General features: G+C 42.4%; 1 protein-coding gene across 8 annotated transcripts in view; it reads left to right on the forward strand.

The window, feature by feature from the left end:
- The window catches only part of BLM (BLM RecQ like helicase), a 90,480-nt gene that overhangs the window by 18,801 nt on the left and 50,474 nt on the right, over window positions 1–21,205 (forward strand). For 5 of the 8 annotated variants that reach the window (XM_047862566.1, XM_047862567.1, XM_047862569.1 and 2 more), the window contains exons 2-6: window positions 10,101–10,202; window positions 11,368–12,068; window positions 13,160–13,316; window positions 16,432–16,553; window positions 20,933–21,065. In XM_047862566.1, coding sequence (XP_047718522.1) covers window positions 10,105–10,202; window positions 11,368–12,068; window positions 13,160–13,316; window positions 16,432–16,553; window positions 20,933–21,065 — 1,211 coding nt within the window. In that variant the 5' untranslated portion in view covers window positions 10,101–10,104. Of the gene's footprint in view, window positions 1–10,100; window positions 10,203–11,367; window positions 12,069–13,159; window positions 13,317–16,431; window positions 16,554–18,243; window positions 20,624–20,932; window positions 21,066–21,205 lie in introns of those variants that run through there. The other 3 variants (XM_047862572.1, XM_047862571.1, XM_047862570.1) reach the window with 3 other exon arrangements.

Genomic DNA, 21,205 nt, shown 5'->3' on the forward strand with positions numbered 1-21,205 from the left:
CTTCCTGGTGAGGCCGGGGCGCAGAATCTGCTGCCCGCTTCCGTCTACCTAAGCTTTTGTTTTTAAAATCAGTGTTGCTATTTGTACGTTTCTTAACAGCCAGTGTTGAAGGTAAGGCTTCAATCTTACAATGTTCAAACTCCAAAAAGGTATTTCTCCTGTCACATGTGAATGAAAGTTGCTTGGGTCTTGTATGCTGAGGATCTTATAAATGCTGTGTCCCTCAAATAGTCAGAAGGAATTCTGTTTATTACTACAAATGTGATACTTTTTTTCTAAGCTACTTGTAGAATTTTTTTTAAAAAATTTTCCTTGTGGAGGCGCCTGGCTGGCTCAGTCAGTAGAATGTGCAGCTCTTGATCTCGGGGTCATGAGTTTGAGCTCCACATTGGAGGTAAAGCGTACTTAAAAAACGATAATAATAAAATCTTTTAAATAAAAATTTTCCTTGCAGTTTAATGTCCTTAGACTACTTCTTAGTATCATGACCTGTTTGTTAAATAAAGGCCCTTTCAGTTTCTGGCCTAAACTATTTTTGTTTATTCAAGACACTGTTCAGTTGGGACTCTTTTAATCCTTTATTCTTTGCCATTGGTTTCTTTTAATTCAAAAGACTTTAAGTCTCATTTGCTGGGTGTATGTTTTGTATTCCAGCACTGGATTGTTATCATCCTCTTCCTTCTTTTCACTGATTTATTTATTCTGTCTGTGCATGGATATGGTCTTCTGGTTTATTATGTTTCATTCGGTAAATTTTTTTGCACTGTTGAATTAGTGTTTTGTTTATTGCAATGGCTTAAGGATAACTTCCCCCCTTAAGTAAGAGAAAATTGTGATCATTTTCCAAATTATACTTGTGATTCCTGAGGTGGGTCTTATTCAGAGATTTACTTTAAAGTTTTCTGTGCTCATTGCTTTGTTCCTCTCCTTCAGTATTGTAGAGCCTTTCACTGGTCTCTAGTTTCAGTTTATTCTCCTCCTTTAATTTCATACCACCAATACTTGCTGTTGTTGGTAAATAATTTTGTGTGTGTCGGACAACTTAATGATGTGTTTTTTTTTTTTTAATTGTTTTTTTCAATGTTTATTTATTTTTGGGACAGAGAGAGACAGAGCATGAACGGGGGAGGGGCAGAGAGAGAGGGAGACACAGAATCGGAAACAGGCTCCAGGCTCTGAGCCATCAGCCCAGAGCCTGACGCGGGGCTCGAACTCCCGGACCGCGAGATCGTGACCTGGCTGAAGTCGGACGCTTAACTGACTGCGCCACCCAGGCGCCCCCTTTTTTTTTTTTTTTTTTTTTTTTTAACTTAACGATGTTTTAATGGAGTATACAAAGGAGACCCCTTTTTGCTTCTCAGTGTTCACCAATGTCTTCAAAGCGTTCTCACTGAAGGATTTGGAGTAGAAAATTGTGTACTTGCTACCATGCTTTGGAGTGTGTCTCTGGCTAAAGGTTGCTACCCTGTAGCAATAACCAGAGTCATGTAGCTTAAAAGTAGGGGCCCCTGGGTGGCTTAGTCAGTTGAGTGTCCGACTCTTGATTTTGGCTTAGGTTCGCGGGATTGAGCCCCGCATCCAGCTCTGTGCTTACATCACGGGATTCTCTCTTACTGCTCGGGATTCTCTCTCTGCCCCTCCTCCGCTTGTACTTGCATGCGCACACGTGCGCGCGCTCTCTCAAAAAGAAATAAATAATAAAACATTAAAAAAACTAGAAGTAGAGAATAGCCCAGGGTTAAGGCTGCCTGCATGCCAACTATAAATCCATAATGTTATCACTACAGTTATGAAATATTTCATCAAAATTTGTACTATCGAGATGGCTATATACACATATCATCATGCTGCAGAGTAATGTTAGAAATCTCTATTAGAATACCATGGCTGGTTTTGGGGTACCTGGGGGGCTCAGTCGGTTGAGCGTCTGACTTCAGCTTGGGTCATGATCTCACGGTCCGTGAGTTCGAGTCCCATATTGGGCTCTGTGCTGACAGCTCAGGGCCTGGAGCCTGCTTCAGATTCTGTGTCTCCCACTCTCTCTGCCCCTCCCCTGCTCATGCTCTGCCTCTCTCTGTCTCAAAAATAAATAAAAACATTAAAAAAAATTAAAAAAAAAAAAAAAGAATACCATGGCTGGTTTTGATCCAAAAATAAGTAAGACATGGAAAATTCATAAAAGGATGCGATAGAAACTATGAAAACTTAGAAGAAATATGGGACAAGGTTAAGTAATGATACTATGGACCATTTTGTTCTTGGTGTCTTAAGGCTGGAGGTCTGTGTGCCTCTGCCCCCCACATCAGCTGCTGAGGTTGAAATTCTGAGAGGCAGTAGTGTGACTTCAGTCTTTCTCATTTAGACTGTGAAAGACTTCCACGTTGGACGGACCTTGGAGAGAGCATATTTAAACAAAATACTGAGCCTTTTAAACTAGATGCAAAATGGGGAGGTGCCAGGATGCCTGGCTGGCTCAGTCAGAGGAGCATGTGACTCTTGATCTCGGGGTCATGAGTTTGAGCCCCACATTGGGCATAGAACTTACATTAAAAAAAAAAAGAAGGTAATGAAACGGAAAGGTGCCTTTGGACACACAGAGACTGTGGTCTTAACATATTCTCTACGAGGGGTGCCTGGGTGACCCAGTCAGTTAAGCGTCTGACTCTTTGTTTCAGCTCATGATTTCACAGTTACACAAGTTCGAGCCCTGCATTGGGCTCGCCCTGACAGTGTGGAGCCTGCTTCGGATTCTCTGTCTGGCACTATCTCTGTCTCTCAAATAAACTAAAAATATATATATATACATCACGAAAAAAGAAATCAGGGCCCTTTGGGGAAATGGCTGATTCTAAGTCTGGAGCAAAAAATGCAGAAGATTAGCCTGGGATATCTTTTCATTCCAGATAGTGAGGGAGCTCGCAAAGACTATTTTAGGACTACTTTAGCACGGACTATCAAGGTTACGTCAAAAAGACGTAAGAGGCTCCCGCTGGCCAAACATGAAACAATTGGAGAATCAATAAGGACGATAACTGTATTGGACTAAAATATGCCTAAAGTGGGAGCACCTGGGTGGCACAGTCAATTAAACATCTGATTCTTGGTTTTGGTTCAGGTCATGATCTCATGGTTTGTGAGTTCGAGTCAGGCTCTGTGCTGGCCGTGTAGAGCCTGCTTGGGATTCTGTCTCACCCTCTCTCTCTGCCCCTCCCCCATTTGTGTGTGAGTATGTGTGCCCTCTCTATCTCAAAAGATAAACTTAAAAAAAAAATAAAATACACTAAATATGTTTAACCTATGAGTTCAAAATAATAATGAAAGATAATTGAGCATAATTGAAGGTTGTTAGAAAATCAAGTCATTATTTTGAAAATTAATAAAGGAAAGAATCTAACATCCTGTCTTTCCCATGTGAACTGTAGTATACTAGGTAACAAAATAGTAGATTCGAGAAGGCTTCTCGATAGAAATATTCAAGATAATGAAAAAGGAGGGATGACAGGATTAAAATACATCATTTTAGGGGCACCTGTGTCTCAGTCAGTTAAGCATCCGACTCTTGATTTTGGTTCAGGTCATGATCTCCGGTTCGTGAGATCAAGCCCTGAGTCAGGCTCCACGCTGAGCATGGAGCCTGCTTGTGGTTCTCCCTCCCTCTGTTCCTCCCCCGCTCACTTGCGTGCATGTGTGCTCTCCTCTCTGTCTCTCTGTCTCAAAGATCAATAAACATTTTTTGAAAAAATGAAAATAAGGTAAAACAGGGGTGGCTGGTTCAGTCAGAGGAGTCGTGTTGCTCTTGAGGTCACGAGTTTTGAGCCCCACATTGGATGTAGAGATTACTAAAATAAATAAGTAAACTTAAAAAAAAATCAAGTGAAACAGTTGTCAAACATAGTTTATTTTAATGATCAGTGAGTGGATTGTGATTTACGCAGAGCATCATATTTCCATGAGTATCATCTAGTGTTGTTAACCCTTCCTCCTCAGTTACATGGCATTAAATAAAAGTAGGTTTCTGATAAAGATGGAATGGGAGAGGGATTGTAACTATCAGCTCGAGTGAGACTTTTCTTTTAATGTTTATTTATTTGGTGGAAGAGGCAGAGAGAGAATCCCAAGCAGTCTTCGGACTGTCAGCTCAGAGCCGGATGCAGGGCTTGAACTCGTGAACCGTTAGATCATGACCTGAACCAAAATCAAGAGTTGGATGCTTAACTGGCTGAGCCACCCAGGTGCCCTGGAATGAGAATTTTTAAGCCTAGATTTCAGCTCTCCCGTCTTCCTTCAGCCCCAGGAAGAATTTTCGGGTCACTGAGGCCGTGCGTTACCCTGTGCTGTAGTTCAGCGATTTCACGCTTGTCACACGAGGGATGCAAATCTGCTTGGTAAAGTACTCTTTCAGGCTGAGACTTGATAATGATGAAGTCTGGCCTCTTGCTGGCAAACCGTTGTTCTCGTTGGTGATCCCTTTCTTCTTTTCCCGATTTTCCCCTCGGGCCGAGAACTGCGTTCATCTGTTCTTTGGGTTTTCAGGGTGCCTTCTTCAGTTTCTCACACCGCCCTCCCCGCGCAGCTTCTGCTTGCTCCGCAGACCCAAGCCAGGTCCGGTTTTCCTCCAGATCGTTTCCAAATAATCTCTTCTCTGATGTCTTTTGTGCTTATTTTAGCATTGGGGGAATCCAGGTCATTTTGCTACTTAACTAAGCCTTCAGTGAGTTAAAGATTATACATTTTATTTATTTATTTTGTCTTCAAGTACGTTCCATCTGTTTAATTCCTCATGTCATTCTTATGAGACCAAATTTACATTGTGACATCCTTGCATAATCTCTCCTATCCACTTCCTCCTCTTTGCTGTGTCTTCTGACCATTATGTAACAGGACTACAGATTTCCTAGGCCTGATCCAGCTAATTAACATGCTACTCAGCTCATCCACTGACGGCTTTGTAGCAACTACTTTATTTTTTAAAACAATTAGTTCTTTTTTTTATAACTGAATATGCAACTTCATATTTCCAATATCTTTCATTAAGTCTCTGAGGACGTTTTATCACTCCTCTCAAAGTAGGATATTTTGGTTTAATGACTTTCTATTATATTTTTTTTCTATTTCATTGATCCTGGTTTTTTTACATTAATTAATTGATTTTTTAATTTATATCCAAGTTAGTTAGCATATAGTGCAACAATGATTTCAGGAGTAGATTCCCTAATGCCCCTTACCCATTTAGCCCATCCCCTCTCCCACAACCCCTCAAGCACCCCCTCAGTTTGTTCTCTATATTTGAGTCTCTTATGTTTTGTCCCCCTCCCTGTTTTTATATTCTTTTTGTTTCCCTTCCCTTAATGTTCATCTGTTTTGTATCTTAAAGTCCTCATACGAGCGAAGTCATATGATATTTGTCTTTCCCTAATTTTGCTTACCATAATACCCTCCAGTTCCATCCATGTAGTTGCATATGGCAAGATTTCATTCTTTTTGATTGCCGAGTAATACTCCATTGTGTGTATATACATATATATGCGTGTGTGTGTGTGTGTGTGTGTGTGTGTATGCATACATACATACACCACATCTTTATCCATTCATCTGTCAGGGACATTTAATTTTTTGAGGAATCTCCATACAGTTTTGCAGAGTGGCCGCACCAGTTTGCATTCCCACCAGCAGTACAAAAGGGATCCTCTTTCTCCGCATCCTCGCCAACGTCTATTGTTGCCTGAGTTGTTCATGTGAGCCATTCTGACAGGTGTGAGGTGGTATCTCATTGTGGTTTTGATTTGTATTTCCCTGATGATGAGTCATGTGGAGCATTTTTTCATGTGTCGGTTGGCCATCTGCGTGTCTTCTTTGGAGAAGTGTCTATTCATGTCTTTTGCCCATTTCTTCACCGGATTATTTGTTTTTTGGGTGTTGAGTTTGATAAGTTCTTTGAAACATTTTTTTAACGTTTATTTTTGAGAGGGGGGAGGAGAAGCAGAGAAAGAGAGGGAGAGACACAGAATTGAAGCAGGCTCCAGGCTCTGAGCTGTCTGCACAGAGCCTGACATGGGGATTAAACTCACAAACAGGGAGATCATGACCTGAGCCAAAATTGGACGCTTAACTGACTGAGCCACACAGGCGCCCCTGGTAAGTTCTTTATAGATTTTGTATACTATCCTTTATCTGATATGTCATTTGCAAATATCTTCTCCCATTCTGTAGGTTGCCTTTTAGTTTTGCTGATTGTTTCCTTCGCTGTGCAGAAGCTTTTTATTTTGATGAGGTCCCAGTAGTTCATTTTTGCTTTTGTTTCCCTTGCCTCCGGAGACATGTTGAGTAAGAAGTTGCTGTGGCCAAGATCAAAGAGGTTTTTGCCTGCTTTCTCCTCTAGGGTTTTGATGGCCTCCTGTGTTATGTTTAGGTCTTTCATCCATTTTGAGTTTATTTTGTGTATGGTGTAAGAAAGTGGTCCAGGTTCATTCTTCTGCATGTCGCTGTCCAGTTTTCCCAGCACCACTTGCTGAAGAGGCTGTCTTTATTACATTGGCTATTCTTTCCTGCTTTGTCAAAGATTAGTTGGCCATATGTTTGTGGGTCCATTTCTGGGTTCTCTGTTCTGGTCCATTGATCTGAGTGTCTGTTTTTGTGCCGGTACCATACTGTCTTGATGATTACAGCTTTGTAATATAGCTTGAAGTCCGGGATTGTGATGCCTCCAGCTTTGGTTTTCCTTTTCAAGATTGCTTTGGCTATTTGGGGTCTTTTCTGGTTCCATACAAATTTTATGATTGTTTGTTCTAGCTCTGTGAAGAATGCTGGTGTTATTTGATAGGGATTGCATTGAATATGTAGATTGCTTTGGGTAGTATGGACATTTTAACAGTGTTTGTTTTTCCAATCCATGAGCATGGAATATTTTTCCATTTTTTGTGTGTCTTCAATTTCTTTCATAAGCTTTCTATAGTTTTCATTGTATGGATTTTTCACCTCTTTGGTTAGGTTTATTCCTAGGTATTTTATGGTTTTTGGTTCAATTGTCAATGGGATCAAGTCCTTGATTTCTCTTTCTGCTGCTTCATTATTGGTATACAGAAATGCAATCAATTTCTGTGCGTTGATTTTATATCCTGCGACTTTGCTGAATTCATGGATCAACTCTAGAAGTTTTTTGGTGGAATCTCTTGGGTTTTCCATGTACAGTATCATGTCATCTGCGAAGAGTGAAAGTTTGACTTCTTCCTGGCCAGTTTGGATGCCTTTTATTCCTCTGTGTTATCTGATTGCTGAGGCTCAGACTTCCAATGCTGTGTTGAATAACAGTGGTGAGAGTGGGCATCCCTGTGTTGTTCCTGACCTTAGGGGGAAAGCTCTCTGTTTTTACCCGTTGAGGATGATATTAGCACTGGGTCTTTCATATATGGCTTTTATGATCTTGAGGTATGATCCTTCTCTCCCTGCTTTCTTGAGGGTTTTTATCAAGAAAGGATGCTGTATTTTGTCAAATGCTTTCTCTGCATCTATTGAGAGAATCATGTAGTTCTTATCCTTTCTTTTATTGATGTGTTGAATCACATTGATTGTTTTGCGGAAATTGAACCAGCCCTGAATCCCAGGTATAAATCCCACTTGGTTGTGGTGAATACTTTTTTTAATGTATTGTTAGAGACAGTTGGCTAATGTCTTGTTGAGGATTTTTGCATCCATGTTCATCAGGGAAATTGGTCCATGGTTCTTGTTTTTATTAGGGTCTCTGTCTGGTTTTGGTATCAAGGGTAATGCTGGCTTCATAGAATGAGTTTGGAAGTTTTCCTTCCATTTCTATTTTTTGGAACAGCTTCAAGAGAATAGGTGTTAACTCTTCTTTAAACATTTGGTACAATTCCCCTGGAAAGCCGTCCAGCCCTGGACTCTTGTTTTGGGGGAGGTTTTTGGTTACTAGTTCGATTTCTTTGATGGTTATGGTTCTGTTCAAATTTCCTATTTCTTCTTGTTTCAGTTTTGGTAGTTTATATGCTTCTAGGAATTTGTTCATTTCTTCCAGATTACCCATTTTATTGGCATATAATTGCTCACAATATTCTATTATTATTGTTTGTATTTCTGCAGTGTAGGTTGTGATCTCTCCTCTTTCATTCTTCATTTTATTTATTTGGGTCCTTTCCTTTTTCTTTTTGATCAAACTGGCTAGGGGTTTATCAATTTTGTTAATTCTTTCAAGGAACCAGCTCCTGGTTTCGTTGGTATGTTCTATTGGTTTTTTGGTTTCAATAGTATTGATTTCTGCTATAATCTTTATTTTTTACTGTCTTCTGCTGGTTTGGGTTTTATTTGCTGTTTTTTTTTCCAGCTCTTTAAGGTGTAAGGTTAGGTTGTGTATCTGAGACCTTTCTTCCTTGTTTAGGAAGGCCTGGATTGCTATATACTTCCCTCTTCTGACCGCCTTTGCTGCGTCCCAGAGGTTTGGGTCTGTGGTGTTATCATTTTCATTGGCTTCCATGTACTTTTTAATTTCCTCTTTAACTTCTTGATTAGTCCATTTATTCTTTTGTAGGATGGTCTTTAGTCTCCAGGTATTTGTTATCTTTCCAAATTTTTTCTTGTGGTTGATTTCAAGTCTCATAACATTATGGTCTGAAAATATGCACAGTATGATCTCGATCTTTTTGTACTTGTTGAGGGCTGATTTGGGTCCCAGTATGTGATCTATTCTGGAGAGTGTTCCATGTGCACTCAAGAAGAATGTGTATTCTACTGCTTTAGGATGAAATGTTCTGAATATATCTGTTAAGTCCATCCAGCCCAGTGTGTCATTCAAAGCCATTGTTTCCTTGTTAATTTTCTGTTTAGATCATCTGTCCATTGCTGTAAGTCAGGTGTTGAAATCCCCTACTATTATGGTATTACTATCAATGAGTTTTTTTATGTTTGTGATTAATTGATTTATATATTTGGAGCATAAATGTTTACAATTGTTAGGTCTCCTTGGTGGATAGACCCCTTAATTATGATATAATGCCCTCCTTCATCTCATGTTACAGTCTTTATTTTGAAGTCTAGATTGTCTGATGTAAGTATCGCTACTCTGGCTTTCTTTTGGTGACCATTAGCATGATAGATGGTTCTCCATCCCCTTACTTTCAATCTGAAGGTGTCTTTAAGTCTAAAATGGGTCTCTTGTAAACAGCATATAGATGGATCTTGTTTTCTTATCCATTCTATTACGTTGTGTCTTTTGATTGGAGCATTTAGACCATTGATGTTTAGAGTACTGAAAGATACGAATGTATTGACATTATGTTGCCTGTAGAGTTGGAGTTTCTGGTGATGTTCTCTGGTCCTTTCAAGTCTTTGTTGCTTTTGGTCTTTGGGGTTTTTGTTGTTGTTTTGTTTGTTTGTTTTGTCTTTTCTCCCCTCAGAAAGTCCCCCCTTAAAATTTCTTGCAGGGCTGGTTTAGTGGTCATGAACTCCTTTCATTTTTGTTTGGGTAGATTTTTTCTCTCTCCTTCTATTTTGAATGACAGCCTTGCTGGATAAAGAATTCTTGGCTGTGTATTTTTGTGATTCAGCACATTGAATATATCCTGCCCCTCCTTTCTGGCCTGCCAAGTTTCTGTGGATAGGTCTGCTGGGAACCTGGTCTGTCTTCCCTTGTAGGTTAAGGACTTTTTTTCCCTCTGGCTTTCATGATTCTTTCGTTGCCTGAGTGTTTGTGAATTTGACTATACGATATGCCTGTTGATGGTCAGTTTTTGTTGAATCTAATGGGAGTTCTCTGTGCTTCCTGGATTTTGATGTCTGTATCTTTCCTCAGGTTAGGAAAGTTTTCCGCTGTGATTTGCTCGCATAAATTTTCTACCCCTTTTTCTCTCTCTTCATCTTCTGAGACCCCTATGATTCTGATGTTATTCCTTTTTAATGAGTCACTGAGTTCTCTGAAGATTATATATTTAAAATTTCACCATTCGTAAAAAATGTCAAAACAATTTATTGACCCAAAAAACCTTAATTAATCTGGGAACAGTTGAGACAGTGCTCCACCCCCACCCCTAAGGAATACTATGATTAATGTGATGTACATAACTCTGCTGATAGTTCTTTTCCTCACTGTTTAGGATCATGGCTGCTATTCCCCAGAATAATCTACAGGAGCAACTGGAACGCCACTCAGCCAGAAAACTTAATAACGGATTAAGTCTTGCAAAACCAAAATCTTCGTAAGTATTTTGGCCGTCATACAGACACTGACCCACAGTATCATACAGATGAGATCTCTTCCCTTTCCACCCTTTCACTGCACATCAGGAAATGAAGCTGAGAGGGCCAGTGACTCTCCTACTTTGCAAATTAATGGTAGAACATGTTTTAGCAGCACCAGGTGCTAAATTGTTCAGTGACTTTGCCTTGTTCCTGGTGCATAATGCTTGCTCAGTGAATATTTGTGGGATGAATGAATAGTGAATCCTATAAATTTGGGCAAACAGGTATTTTTAATATTTTAATATAATTACATTCCAAGAACAGTTTATATGGAAATGACAGCTCTCCAGTTCTGTTCTCTCCTCTAAGCTAGACTCCAAACTGCTTGTAGTGATACTTAATTTCTCAACTGTGCCTGTACCAAGACTAGACACTGTTCTGGGCGCTGGCTTTAAAGTTACCATTGACCTTCATGTCACTAAACCTCACAGACGCCCAGGATACCTGTCTCTTTTACTTGTTTTTCAGATTTCAGTGGAGCCTCTTTGGGTTTTGCCTCTTTTCCCCTTCCCCATAAAACTTGTATCAGAATGGCAACAAGTTGCCACATATGAGTTTCTTCTCCGTTTCTTTGATGCTGTCCCCTCCCACTGGAGGTGCTGCTGGCTGAGGATGGCCAGCCTGAGAAATAAAGTAGTGGGAATGGCCCCGACACTCTCAAAACTGAATAATTAGCTTCTGCGTTAGAAAGATCAGAGCGTACTGCGGCGCCCGGGTGTCTCAGTTGGTTAAGCGTCTGACTCTTAATTTCAGCTCAGGTCATGAAGTCACAATTCATGAGTTCAAGCCTGGCATTAGGCTCTGCACTGACGGCGTGGAACCTGCTTGCGATTCTGGCTCTCTCTTCCTGTCTCTGCCCCTTCCATGCTCACTCGCTCGCTCTCTCTCTCTCTCAAAATAAATAATGTAAACTTTAAAAAAAAAAGAAAGATCAGCTCATACAAAATAAAATTTAAGTTACCTTACACATTTAAAAACCAGAGAGGGAACAGGTTCTTTGATCACTTGTGATATAGTTAAGGTGAGTTGCTGTATAAATCAGGAACAGATTTTAGAGTTTTGTATAGTTGGTGTGTTTGTTAAAACTCGTCAGTCTAATTCGGTTTTCCAATTATTTTTCAGAGGTTTCACTTTTAAAAAGAAAATATCTTCAGCCAACGATGTATCTGTCACTAGCGTATCAGTAGCAAAAGCACCTGTGTTAAGTGATAAAAGCGTTAATGTTACTGAGACCCTTTCCTTTAGTGAACCTTCACCTCGTATCACAAGTCAGCAGACAAGGGTCAATGACTTTAAAAATGCTCCAGCAGGACAGCAAACCAGGAGAGCTGTTTCAAAACCATCATTGCCAGATTTGCTGCAGGTTCCACGGGGAGTTTTTTGTAATACCCGGAACACATCGGTTGTAAAGAAATCCAGTAATGCTACTTTCAAGAAATTAGAATTTAGTTCTTCATCAGATTCTTTTGTTACTGTCGATGATTGGGATGATATGGATGACTTTGATATTTCTGGAAATTCAGAAGCATTTGTTACACCGTGCAAAAGTCACGTTGTAAGAGTAAGCACTGCTCAGAAATCGAAAAAGAGCAAGAGAAACTTTTTTCAAGCACAGCGATCTCAAGCAAATACAATAAAGGCTGATGTGACTCCGTCCTCCTCTGCAAGTGAGCAAGCACGTGTGACTAAGGAACAGAACAACTCCTCGGAATGGTTAAGTGACGACGTGATTTGCATTGACGATGACCCTATTCCCGAAGAGCTTCTAGGTGGAGATGCTCAGGATGGTCACCCTGTAAAAACTCACTTGGGAAAAGAAAGAGGTAAAAATTATATTTTATCTCATTTTAGTATGTTGATTGTATTAATTTATTCAAAGCCAGGCGTTGGGAACTACAGCAAGGAGATACAGTTGTTTTCCTTAGGCCCTTTGGAGGAACTTACTGAACAATGTGTTGGCCACGTCTTGAGGCAGGACCTACAGAAAAGATTTTATTCTGATAATATTATTATATAAACACGAAAAATAGCTCTATAATTTTACTTGTGAAGAAAATAAAGTCCATAGAGGTTAAATGGTTTCTTAATGGTCTCCTGGCTAGTTGGTAGAATTGGGATGTGGAACTAAGCCTTTCTGTTATAATCCCTTTATGGCTTGCTCCCATCTAAAATTAATGTAGAATATGATCTAATTATGCTATTGAAGTTTTACACATTCAAATCATTTTCTGTGTAGCTGTCATAATTATTAGGTGTCCAGAACCTACCAGCTAAGATTAGCCATATGTGGAAGTACCCGACATACGAAATAGGTATAAATACGAGACCAACACTTTTAGATACCTGAATCCCATCAAGGTTACTAGCTGCCGAGAGGGGACGGAGAAATGATCGACAGCAAGCAAAACTAAAGTCTAATCAAATGCGTTGCTGTTCATGGAGAAAAAATTGGGTAAAAGGTGAATTAGAAAGCAACCGTGTGGCATCGTTATCCCACACAGTCAAGAGAGAGAGGGAGAAACACTGAATCTGGCAGGACGCAAGTGACTAGGATGCCTTGGCGGTACGGTCAACCGCGTTTGTGCACTTATCATACTGACTTGTTCTACTTCCCTCTTAAATAAGAGCAAAAGAGCAAAACAGAAGTGCCGACGCTCAGTTGGGATCTGTAATTTACCTGGAGACAGACACAGAAATCCTTAAACAGATCTTTAGCCTCATTCCCACGTTCGTTGGACTTAACCCGGTTGACTCAGTAATTCTTCAGGAAGAAGCAACCCCCCCCCCCCCCCCCCCGCCCCGCGCCCAGGTGTGGAAGGAGGGTGCCCTCGCCTGGTGTGACTCGCCCGGAGTGCTCACTCGAGTGACGTCCCCGGAGTGATGAAAGTAACCCGTGTCCCCGGTTTTACTTTAGAGAGTAGCGAAAAGAAGATCTCGGAAGAAACGGAATTACATCCAGTTGAGAAGTCTCCGTGTGTTGAGCTCAACAAAGAGGATTACGATGCAGATTTCATTCCTCCTTCTCCAGAAGAAGTCACCTCTGCCTCTTCTTCCGCTTTAAAATGTCTCAGGTAAAACAGCTAGTTCATAAACATTGTTTATTTCTGGGATGTCTGAAACAATTCTCTTTAGCTTGGTAGCATCTGTATAGATTTATATCCTGCTTCTGCACAGTTTATATCTCAATGAAAGCGTCAGAAAATCCCTCTTTATACATTTTATTTAATTGATGGCATTCTAAAGCTGTAAACTTCCATTACTCTTAATTACACGGGACCTCCGAACAGTTTTATTGAGTTGATTTTTACAGGCGGAATATATTCCTAAAAATACTATATTTCCAAACTCAGACCTGAAATGACATAAAATGAACTCATTTGGAAAGTGACTTAGTAAATAATATGCCCTTTTTTCTTTTTCTTTTCCTTTTTTTTTTTTTTCGTCTTGCAGTATAGAATTGGCCATTGTATTTGTCATTCTCTGAATTCTAGTAAATCGGTGACATGGTTGTGGTTAATTGGTAGTGTGGGAAAAAGATGGTACATATAGCCCATCAATAGCTTAAAAAACTAATAGTCCACATTGCCTCTGTCTCCCACCCAATCCGGACCACAGTCCAGTTGAGTGACTGTGCTGTTAATCAATATTTTAATGAGAGCAGGTCCGTCTAGGATCCCACCTTCATCAACAAGGAGGTGTTTGCCTGCATAACCTCTTTCTCTGGGGTTGTGTTTTCACAGGTGGGTTGGGATGTTTGAAGAGATGGGAAAGGTCACAGTGTCATTACTGTTTGATGACGAAACTAAAAAACTGTAAGAGCTGCCCTGTCCTCTTCGCCCTTCCCATAGAAATTCAGACAGAGCTATAGGAAGTGGAGGAACTGAGCGAAAGTTCATATGGAGCGTAGATTCTAAACCAGATTCTCCTAGAACAGTGAAGCAGCCAAGGCCCGGGGAGGAGCAGGCGTTGCCTGGGATGGTACATTTAATGGCAGATGGACATTAAATCCAGTGTAAGGATTCCAGTGTAAGAGATCCAGTGTAAGGCTGTTCCCCGGGCCAGACCGCTTCCCGTTGAACGCCTGCCTTTCTTTCCTCTATTCATTAAAAAAGTGTGTGTGGGGCGCCTGGGTGGCGCAGTCGGTTGAGTGTCCGACTTCAGCCAGGTCGTGATCTCGCGGTCCATGGGTTTGGGCCCCGCGTCGGGCTCTGGGCTGATGGCTCAGAGCCTGGAGCCTGTTTCTGATTCTGTGTCTCCCTCTCTCTCTGCCCCTCCCCCGTTCATGCTCTGTCTCTCTCTGTCCCAAAAATAAATAAACGTTGAAAAAAAAAATTAAAAAAAAAAAAAAAAGTGTGTGTGGCCCAGATGACACTGCAGCCTGTTTAACGGGACACTTGCGGTGCTGTGGTTCCCTCAGACCAGACATTCTCTTTACCCGTGTTGAGTTCTGATCCTTCTCTGCATGTGTGTGTGATTTTTGCATTGCTGTAATCAACATGTAACTATAATGTTTTATTCTGCTGTTTTGCTCTTAACGTTATTTTAAAAACATTTTCCATGTTTCTACGTAGTCTTTATCTTTATTCTTTTTAATGGCCACATGATCTTTTGAGTTGTCATACCATGGTTATAGGTTGTTCGCAGTTAGAAAATATTTATTTCCAAGGTAATTCCCAGCGTAGATTCTCTCTCTGTATTTTCCATTGCAACCTCAAATATATATTTGTATATATTTTAAAACCAAAACAGAATGTTCACAGACAGTACTCTCACCATGGGCAGTACACACATAAATTTTCTTTTGTATTTTATCTTGTTTTAAAACACTGCTTGTGACTTCTGAGTTAACTTCCAAGGTGGAACGGTCGGATAGTGAATAACCAAACGAGAAACATGTTTTGTATCTCCTGTGTGCCTAAACCTCCTTAGCTGGCCCCCAGACTTCTGCCTTCAGGTCCCACGTCACCTCTTGAGCTCTGTCTCCAGTTATGCCCGTACAACAGCTCTAAGTTCCAAAGAGCTAAATGAGACGAACTGAAAATCCAGAAAACATTGCTAAAAATAGAATGTCTTTCCTTTGATTATATTATCTTTTTTTTTGACATTTATTGATTGATTGATTGATTGATTGAGTGACATAGAGAGACAGAGCACAAGTTGGGGAGGGGCAGAGAGAGAAGGAGACACAGAATCCGAAGCAGGCTCCAGGCTCTGAGCTGTCAGCACAGAGCCCGACACGGGGCTCAAACTCACGAACCGTGAGATCATGACCTGAGCCGAAGTCAGACGCTCAACCGACTGAGCCACCCAGGAGCCCCCTATATTATCATTTTTTAAGACTATGTAAAGCATAGTTATTCCTCATTGTTTGATTTATTTAGAAGATTGCATTCTAAAATCCTGCTTTAGGTACGTATCGTGATTCCTGAATATCAGGTAAAGAGAATTGTCTTTATTGTCTCCCCTCATGGTCCGTCACCTTTCCCTTACCCACCATTCAAGGTTTCCTCAAGTCTCCCTCCTTGGCAAAGCCTTCTCACGTTCCAGAAGGCACTGTATTTCCATGATACCCTCTCTAACACCATTTAGCGTGCATTTATTTTGTTTCAGGTATTTCTTGTATCTAGTCAGACTGACCACGTTTGTATGTGTTGATAATTTTCGTATAATCTACATGAGTTAATCTTACGTACAGATAAATGTATTAGCCACGCTGGCCTAGCAAGAGAATCTGGAAAAATGCTTTGGAACCTCAGAAGAGAGGAATGTTAATAACTACGTGCTAGAGGAAGCAGAAGAGTAAGACTTGGACCGGGCCTAGAAGAAAAAGTGTGATTTGGGTGGGAAGAGATTAGATGGTGGGTTTCCCAAATTGAGAGGAGAGCGAGGCAGAATCCTTCAGGCAGACGATGCCGGGCTTCTGTGAGGAGTGGGAGCGATGCCATGTGATGCCACCTGGGGTTACTGAAAGGACACCTTTGGAGGTAGAGGTGAAAGGTCTCTTGGGGCCAGAAGATGGGAGACTTTGAAAGCCAGCCAAAGAAGTTCTAGAATGGAAGAGACAAAAAACATGTTTCTCTATTCTGTTCCATATTGTCTGGCCAGTGGTGGAAAAACATCACAGAAAGAATTATGCATTTGGTCTAAGTCTGTATTATGGTTGGTTTTATATTTTTTAATTTGCAGTATATTAAAGGACCTTGACGCCTCTGACACAAAGGATGGTCCTAGCACATCAGAGGACTTGGCAAAACCCAAGGAGACGACAATGTGGCAGCCTGATCAAGAAATCAGCACAGACTATGAGGGTACAAAAATTATTTTAGACATAGCACGTATTTTAACTGCTTACGTTTGAAAACAAAGCGTGATTATATTTTTAACCTGTGGCTGTCTAGCATGAGGTACATGAGATGGCTCTCACACAGAGCCAGGCCCCCACACAGAACCGGGCCCCCCCCACAGAACAGGCCCCCCACACAGAACCGGGCCCCCACACAGAACGGGCCCCCCACACAGAACCGGGCCCCCCACACAGAACCGGGCCCCCCACACAGAACCGGGCCCCCACACAGAACAGGCCCCCCACCCCAGAACCGGGCCCCCCCCCCCCCCGAACCGGGCCCCCCCCCCCAGAACCGGGCCCCTCACACAGAACCAGGCCCCCCCACAGAACAGGCCCCCCACGCAGAACCGGGCCCCCCCCACAGAACAGGCCCCCCACACAGAACCGGGCCCCCACACAGAACGGCCCCCCCCCCACAGAACCGGGCCCCTCACACAGAACCAGGCCCCCCCCACAGAACAGGCCCCCCACGCAGAACCGGGCTCCCCCCACAGAACGGGCCCCCCACACAGAACGGGCCCCCCACACAGAACTGGGCCCCCCCCACAGAACAGGCCCCCCACACAGAATGGGCCCCTCACACGGAACCAGGGCCACACACAGAACCAGCCAGTCCTCCACACAGAACCAGGCCTCTCACATAGAATCGGGCCCCCCCACAGAACCAGGCCCCTCACAGATCCAGCCAGTTCTCCTCACAGAACTGGACATCCACACAGAACCAGGCTGTCACACAGAACTGGGCCCCCTACAGGACCGGGCCCCCCACATAGAACCGCCCGCCCCTGGGTGCTGTGTAGCCAGCATCGACTTCGACGACTCAGAAACTTGTGTTCTCACAAGATAATTCATACTGTGTTTTGAAAACACTATTGGTTAGAAAGTCATTTCTCATACTGAGCCAGAATTTGTCTTCCTGTAACTTTAATCCTCGTGAAATAAGTCTAAAGTTCTTAGAAGCCTCTCCCCCGACCCCACCCCCTGCTTTTTTTAGGGCTAAATATTGTCAGGTCTTTTAACTCTTTTTCCTAGACCTTACATCTTCCTGATTCTCCCTTGTGTGTACTCTGGGGTTTGCAGCTTGATGTCCATGCAAAGTTTAATACTTTCTGTTTATTTGATGTTTCTAATTCATTTTTAAATTTTCTATTAACTAATACAAATAATCTAGATGCACTACAAGATTTTGAAAAGCAGCAGCCTCCTTTCCTGCTCCTGATTTCTATTTCCCAGGGTCTCTGTCAGTCTGGAGATCTGTGTCCTTCTGTCCTGGAGTTTTTTGGAATTTTTCTTTTTCTTTTCTTATTTGTTTTCTCTTTTCTCTTTCACTCTTCCTGGAACTTCTGTAATTTGGATTTTAGGCCTCCATGAGTTATCATTTCTATTTTCCACTTTTTGCTTCTCTGCTTTCTGGGTGGTTTACTCAATTTTATCTTTAACTCGTCTATGGGATTTTTCCATTTAATCAAGCCATCTTCCAAGAGCACTTGTTTTATTCTCTGAATATTCTGTAACATGTTGTTCTGGTCTTTTTTTTTTTTTTTTTTTTTTTTGAGAGAGAGAGAGAGAAAGCGCATGCACATGATTGGGGAAGGGCAGAAAGAGAGGGAGACAGAGAATCCCAGGCAGGCTCCATGCTGTCAGCACAGAGACAGATGCGGGGCTCGATCCCACAAACCATAAGTTTGTGACCTGGGCCAAAATCAAGAGTCGGATGCTCAACTGACTGAGCCACCCAGGTGCCCCTGTTCTGGTCTTTTCTAATGGGTCCTGTACTTGTGGTGTGTATGTGTGCACACGCATGAGCATAGTGGTGTGTGTGCAGGCATGTGTGTGTCACACGCACGTGTGTGGTGTGTGTGTGCGTGTGTATTGTATGTATACGTGCATGTGTGTAGCGTGCACGTGTACATGCATGTGTGTGGTGGTGTGCGTTATTTCTGTTTCCTCCAAATTTCTTTTTCTTTATTTTGGTCTCTGAATTTATTGTTAGGGAAGTCCCTGAAATACCTGATGTCCTACTAGGACACTCTTCTGGGTGTTTGACAATATCAGCTAGTTTAATCCTCACAGTGGCCTTGAAGGCAGTTTCTGTTATCCCCATTTTACAAATAAGGACACGAGGCCCAGGAGAATTAAACAGAACTACACGTGGTCGTGGAATTAAACAACAGCAGAGCAAGGATCGAAATCCAGCAGTCCTGAGGCTCTTGAGTTGACACTGGTAGCCGCCACACTGTGCTGTTCTGTGGCATTGTTTCGCTGATAAAATGGTTGACTAGGACGGGGACAAGGACCGAGCCATATGGAATGTCTTTAGCGGTCTCTCAGGTGACATCAGTCCATTCATCCCTTCTTGCTCAACTTGTTTCACATCTGCCTCCAGACTGTGTTTCTCTCCCTTGTCCACTCGGGGGGGGGGGGGGGGGGGCTGCTGCAGAAGACTCAGTCATGTGGCTCCGCAAGTCCAGGGTCTAAGGCAGCAAGAGAAAGAGCCTGGGACGTCAGCTCTAGAGTGACGCGGTCCTCGGGTACAAAACCCTGTCTTTTCCTACTGGCTGTGTGATTATGGCAAATTAGTTAAGCTTCTCTGAACCTCAGTTTTCTTCTATAACATGAGACCGGTATCTTGCTGGGTATTTGTCAGGATTCAAGGTTAAGTGCCAGAGTACTGTAGGCCTTCAGTAAGTGGTAGCTGTTATCATCTGCCAGTCTAGTAATCCCTTCAAAGAAGGAAATACATTAAGATTACTGGTTTATTTACATGAACTCTTGCTAACTCTATAATTGTTTCCTCTCCTCTTGAAGCTCACAAAGCAGCCATTTGATAACATGTTCTAGAATTTTGCCTTGAATTAACATCCACATCACCGGCCTGTAGCTTTTGGCAATCTGTTTAGAATTCTTTTTTTAATTAGAACAATGTTTGCTTGTCTTCACTCTTCCACCAACTAACTGTCCTATTCACTGGATTCCTCACATATCAGCGGGATCTTCTCTGCGGCTTTGCTTTGTATTCTGAGGTGTAACCTGTCTAGACAAGAAGACTCGAGCTCCTTTTCACTGGCTGTATCTACCTCTGAGCCTATCTTGGCTTTCATTTCCTTCAGACCAGTGTTTATTCTCCTCTTTCCAATCTGATACCCGGTTCGCCATGCAGAGAAAACACGCAAACACGCAAAATGGGGACTCAGCAATTCCACTTGACCGTCTCATACCGCACGTCCTTATTCGTGCCTGTCTCTAGTAAAAGTCCACTTTTCCCAGTCACTGTCGCAAAGATGCTGGTCCCCTGAGCCTCTGCCTGTCTGCTCTTCCCCGCCCTCCTGCCCCTCAGAGCCCGTGACTGGCTGTCCTCCGTCAGTGATTTCCCGGCAGTCGCGTTCTCTTCTCTGCACATTCTCTTCCTCTTACTTGTCACATTGTCTCCTGAGAACAGCTTCCTCTGCAGCCCACCTAAACCGTTGATTTCCTGTTTATTTCTCCTGCTAACCTGAGGCCTTAGGGGTGGAGGAGGCATCTTCCTTGCTTCCCATTTCTACCCTGACCCAGGCTTTTCTTCCTTCATCTAAAGCCTCACCTCCTTTGACATCCTTTTTCTTAGTTATGTAACGTAAATTTTGAAAATGGGAAAATTGATCAGGAATCTCTCTCTCACACCTGCTTGCCTCTCTTCTACCCCATGTCTCCATCTCAGTCCCCCACTCCTTTCCATGTCTGTTTTCTGCTGCCCTCGTGTTGGTCTTCCTTTCAGGCTGTGTTTCCCTGTGTGGTGGCGGAGGACGCGGCCACCAGCAGCCTGTGCAGCTTCTTGAAAAGAGAAGTCTCCTTTTCCAGTCACAGAATTCCCGGACCTGTTTCTCTCTTGAGCTGCCTTACACCAGATGCCCACCGAGGGAGAGGGGCAGGGGTCTCCCCAAAGAAAGTCTAAGTCTGTTACCACTGAAAGGAAGTGTGGATGCCAGGCGGATCAGAACAGCAGGCGGGGCTCTTGCCTGTCCAGCCCTGTGTGATATACCTTCTATGGGCCTGGTAAGATTTACCCCTGAGGTTAGTTAAAAACTTTCCTAAATCGATCAGCTTCTGTAGCTTACAATGACGTAGGTTACCCTAAGCGAAATAGTAAGAATTAACCTGAAATGAAACGATGGTCACACAGTTACGGGCTCTCATGATACAGAATGGAGATGACGTGATTTCAGATTATTTCACAGGCAGATAATAGGGCAATACGTGGTAGTTTACAATCTTGTTTTTAAACTACTTCAGATTGTACGTGCATGACTTATAAAATTTTAAGTCTTTTTCAAGGAAAAATATTGACAAAATAAAATTTTATAGCTAGACAGACCAGTTTACAACAGCAGCTTATTCGCGTGATGGACCACATCTGTAAATTAGTTGATACTATTCCTGACGATGAACTGACAGCTCTGGATTGTGGACAGGAACTGCGTCAGCATCGGGACATAAGGTATCTTATGTTTTCTTCTAGAATATGTATCTGATTGCCTCCCACCAACCTAAGTCAGAAACACACGGGGCAGAATTTCCAGGCATTCTGGCTGGGAAATTGAATAGGATACTGGTCACTCTGTTTTGTGCTTTAAACTT

Source organism: Prionailurus viverrinus, chromosome B3, assembly GCF_022837055.1.
Source record: "Prionailurus viverrinus isolate Anna chromosome B3, UM_Priviv_1.0, whole genome shotgun sequence".
NCBI classification, from domain to species: domain Eukaryota; kingdom Metazoa; phylum Chordata; class Mammalia; order Carnivora; family Felidae; genus Prionailurus; species Prionailurus viverrinus.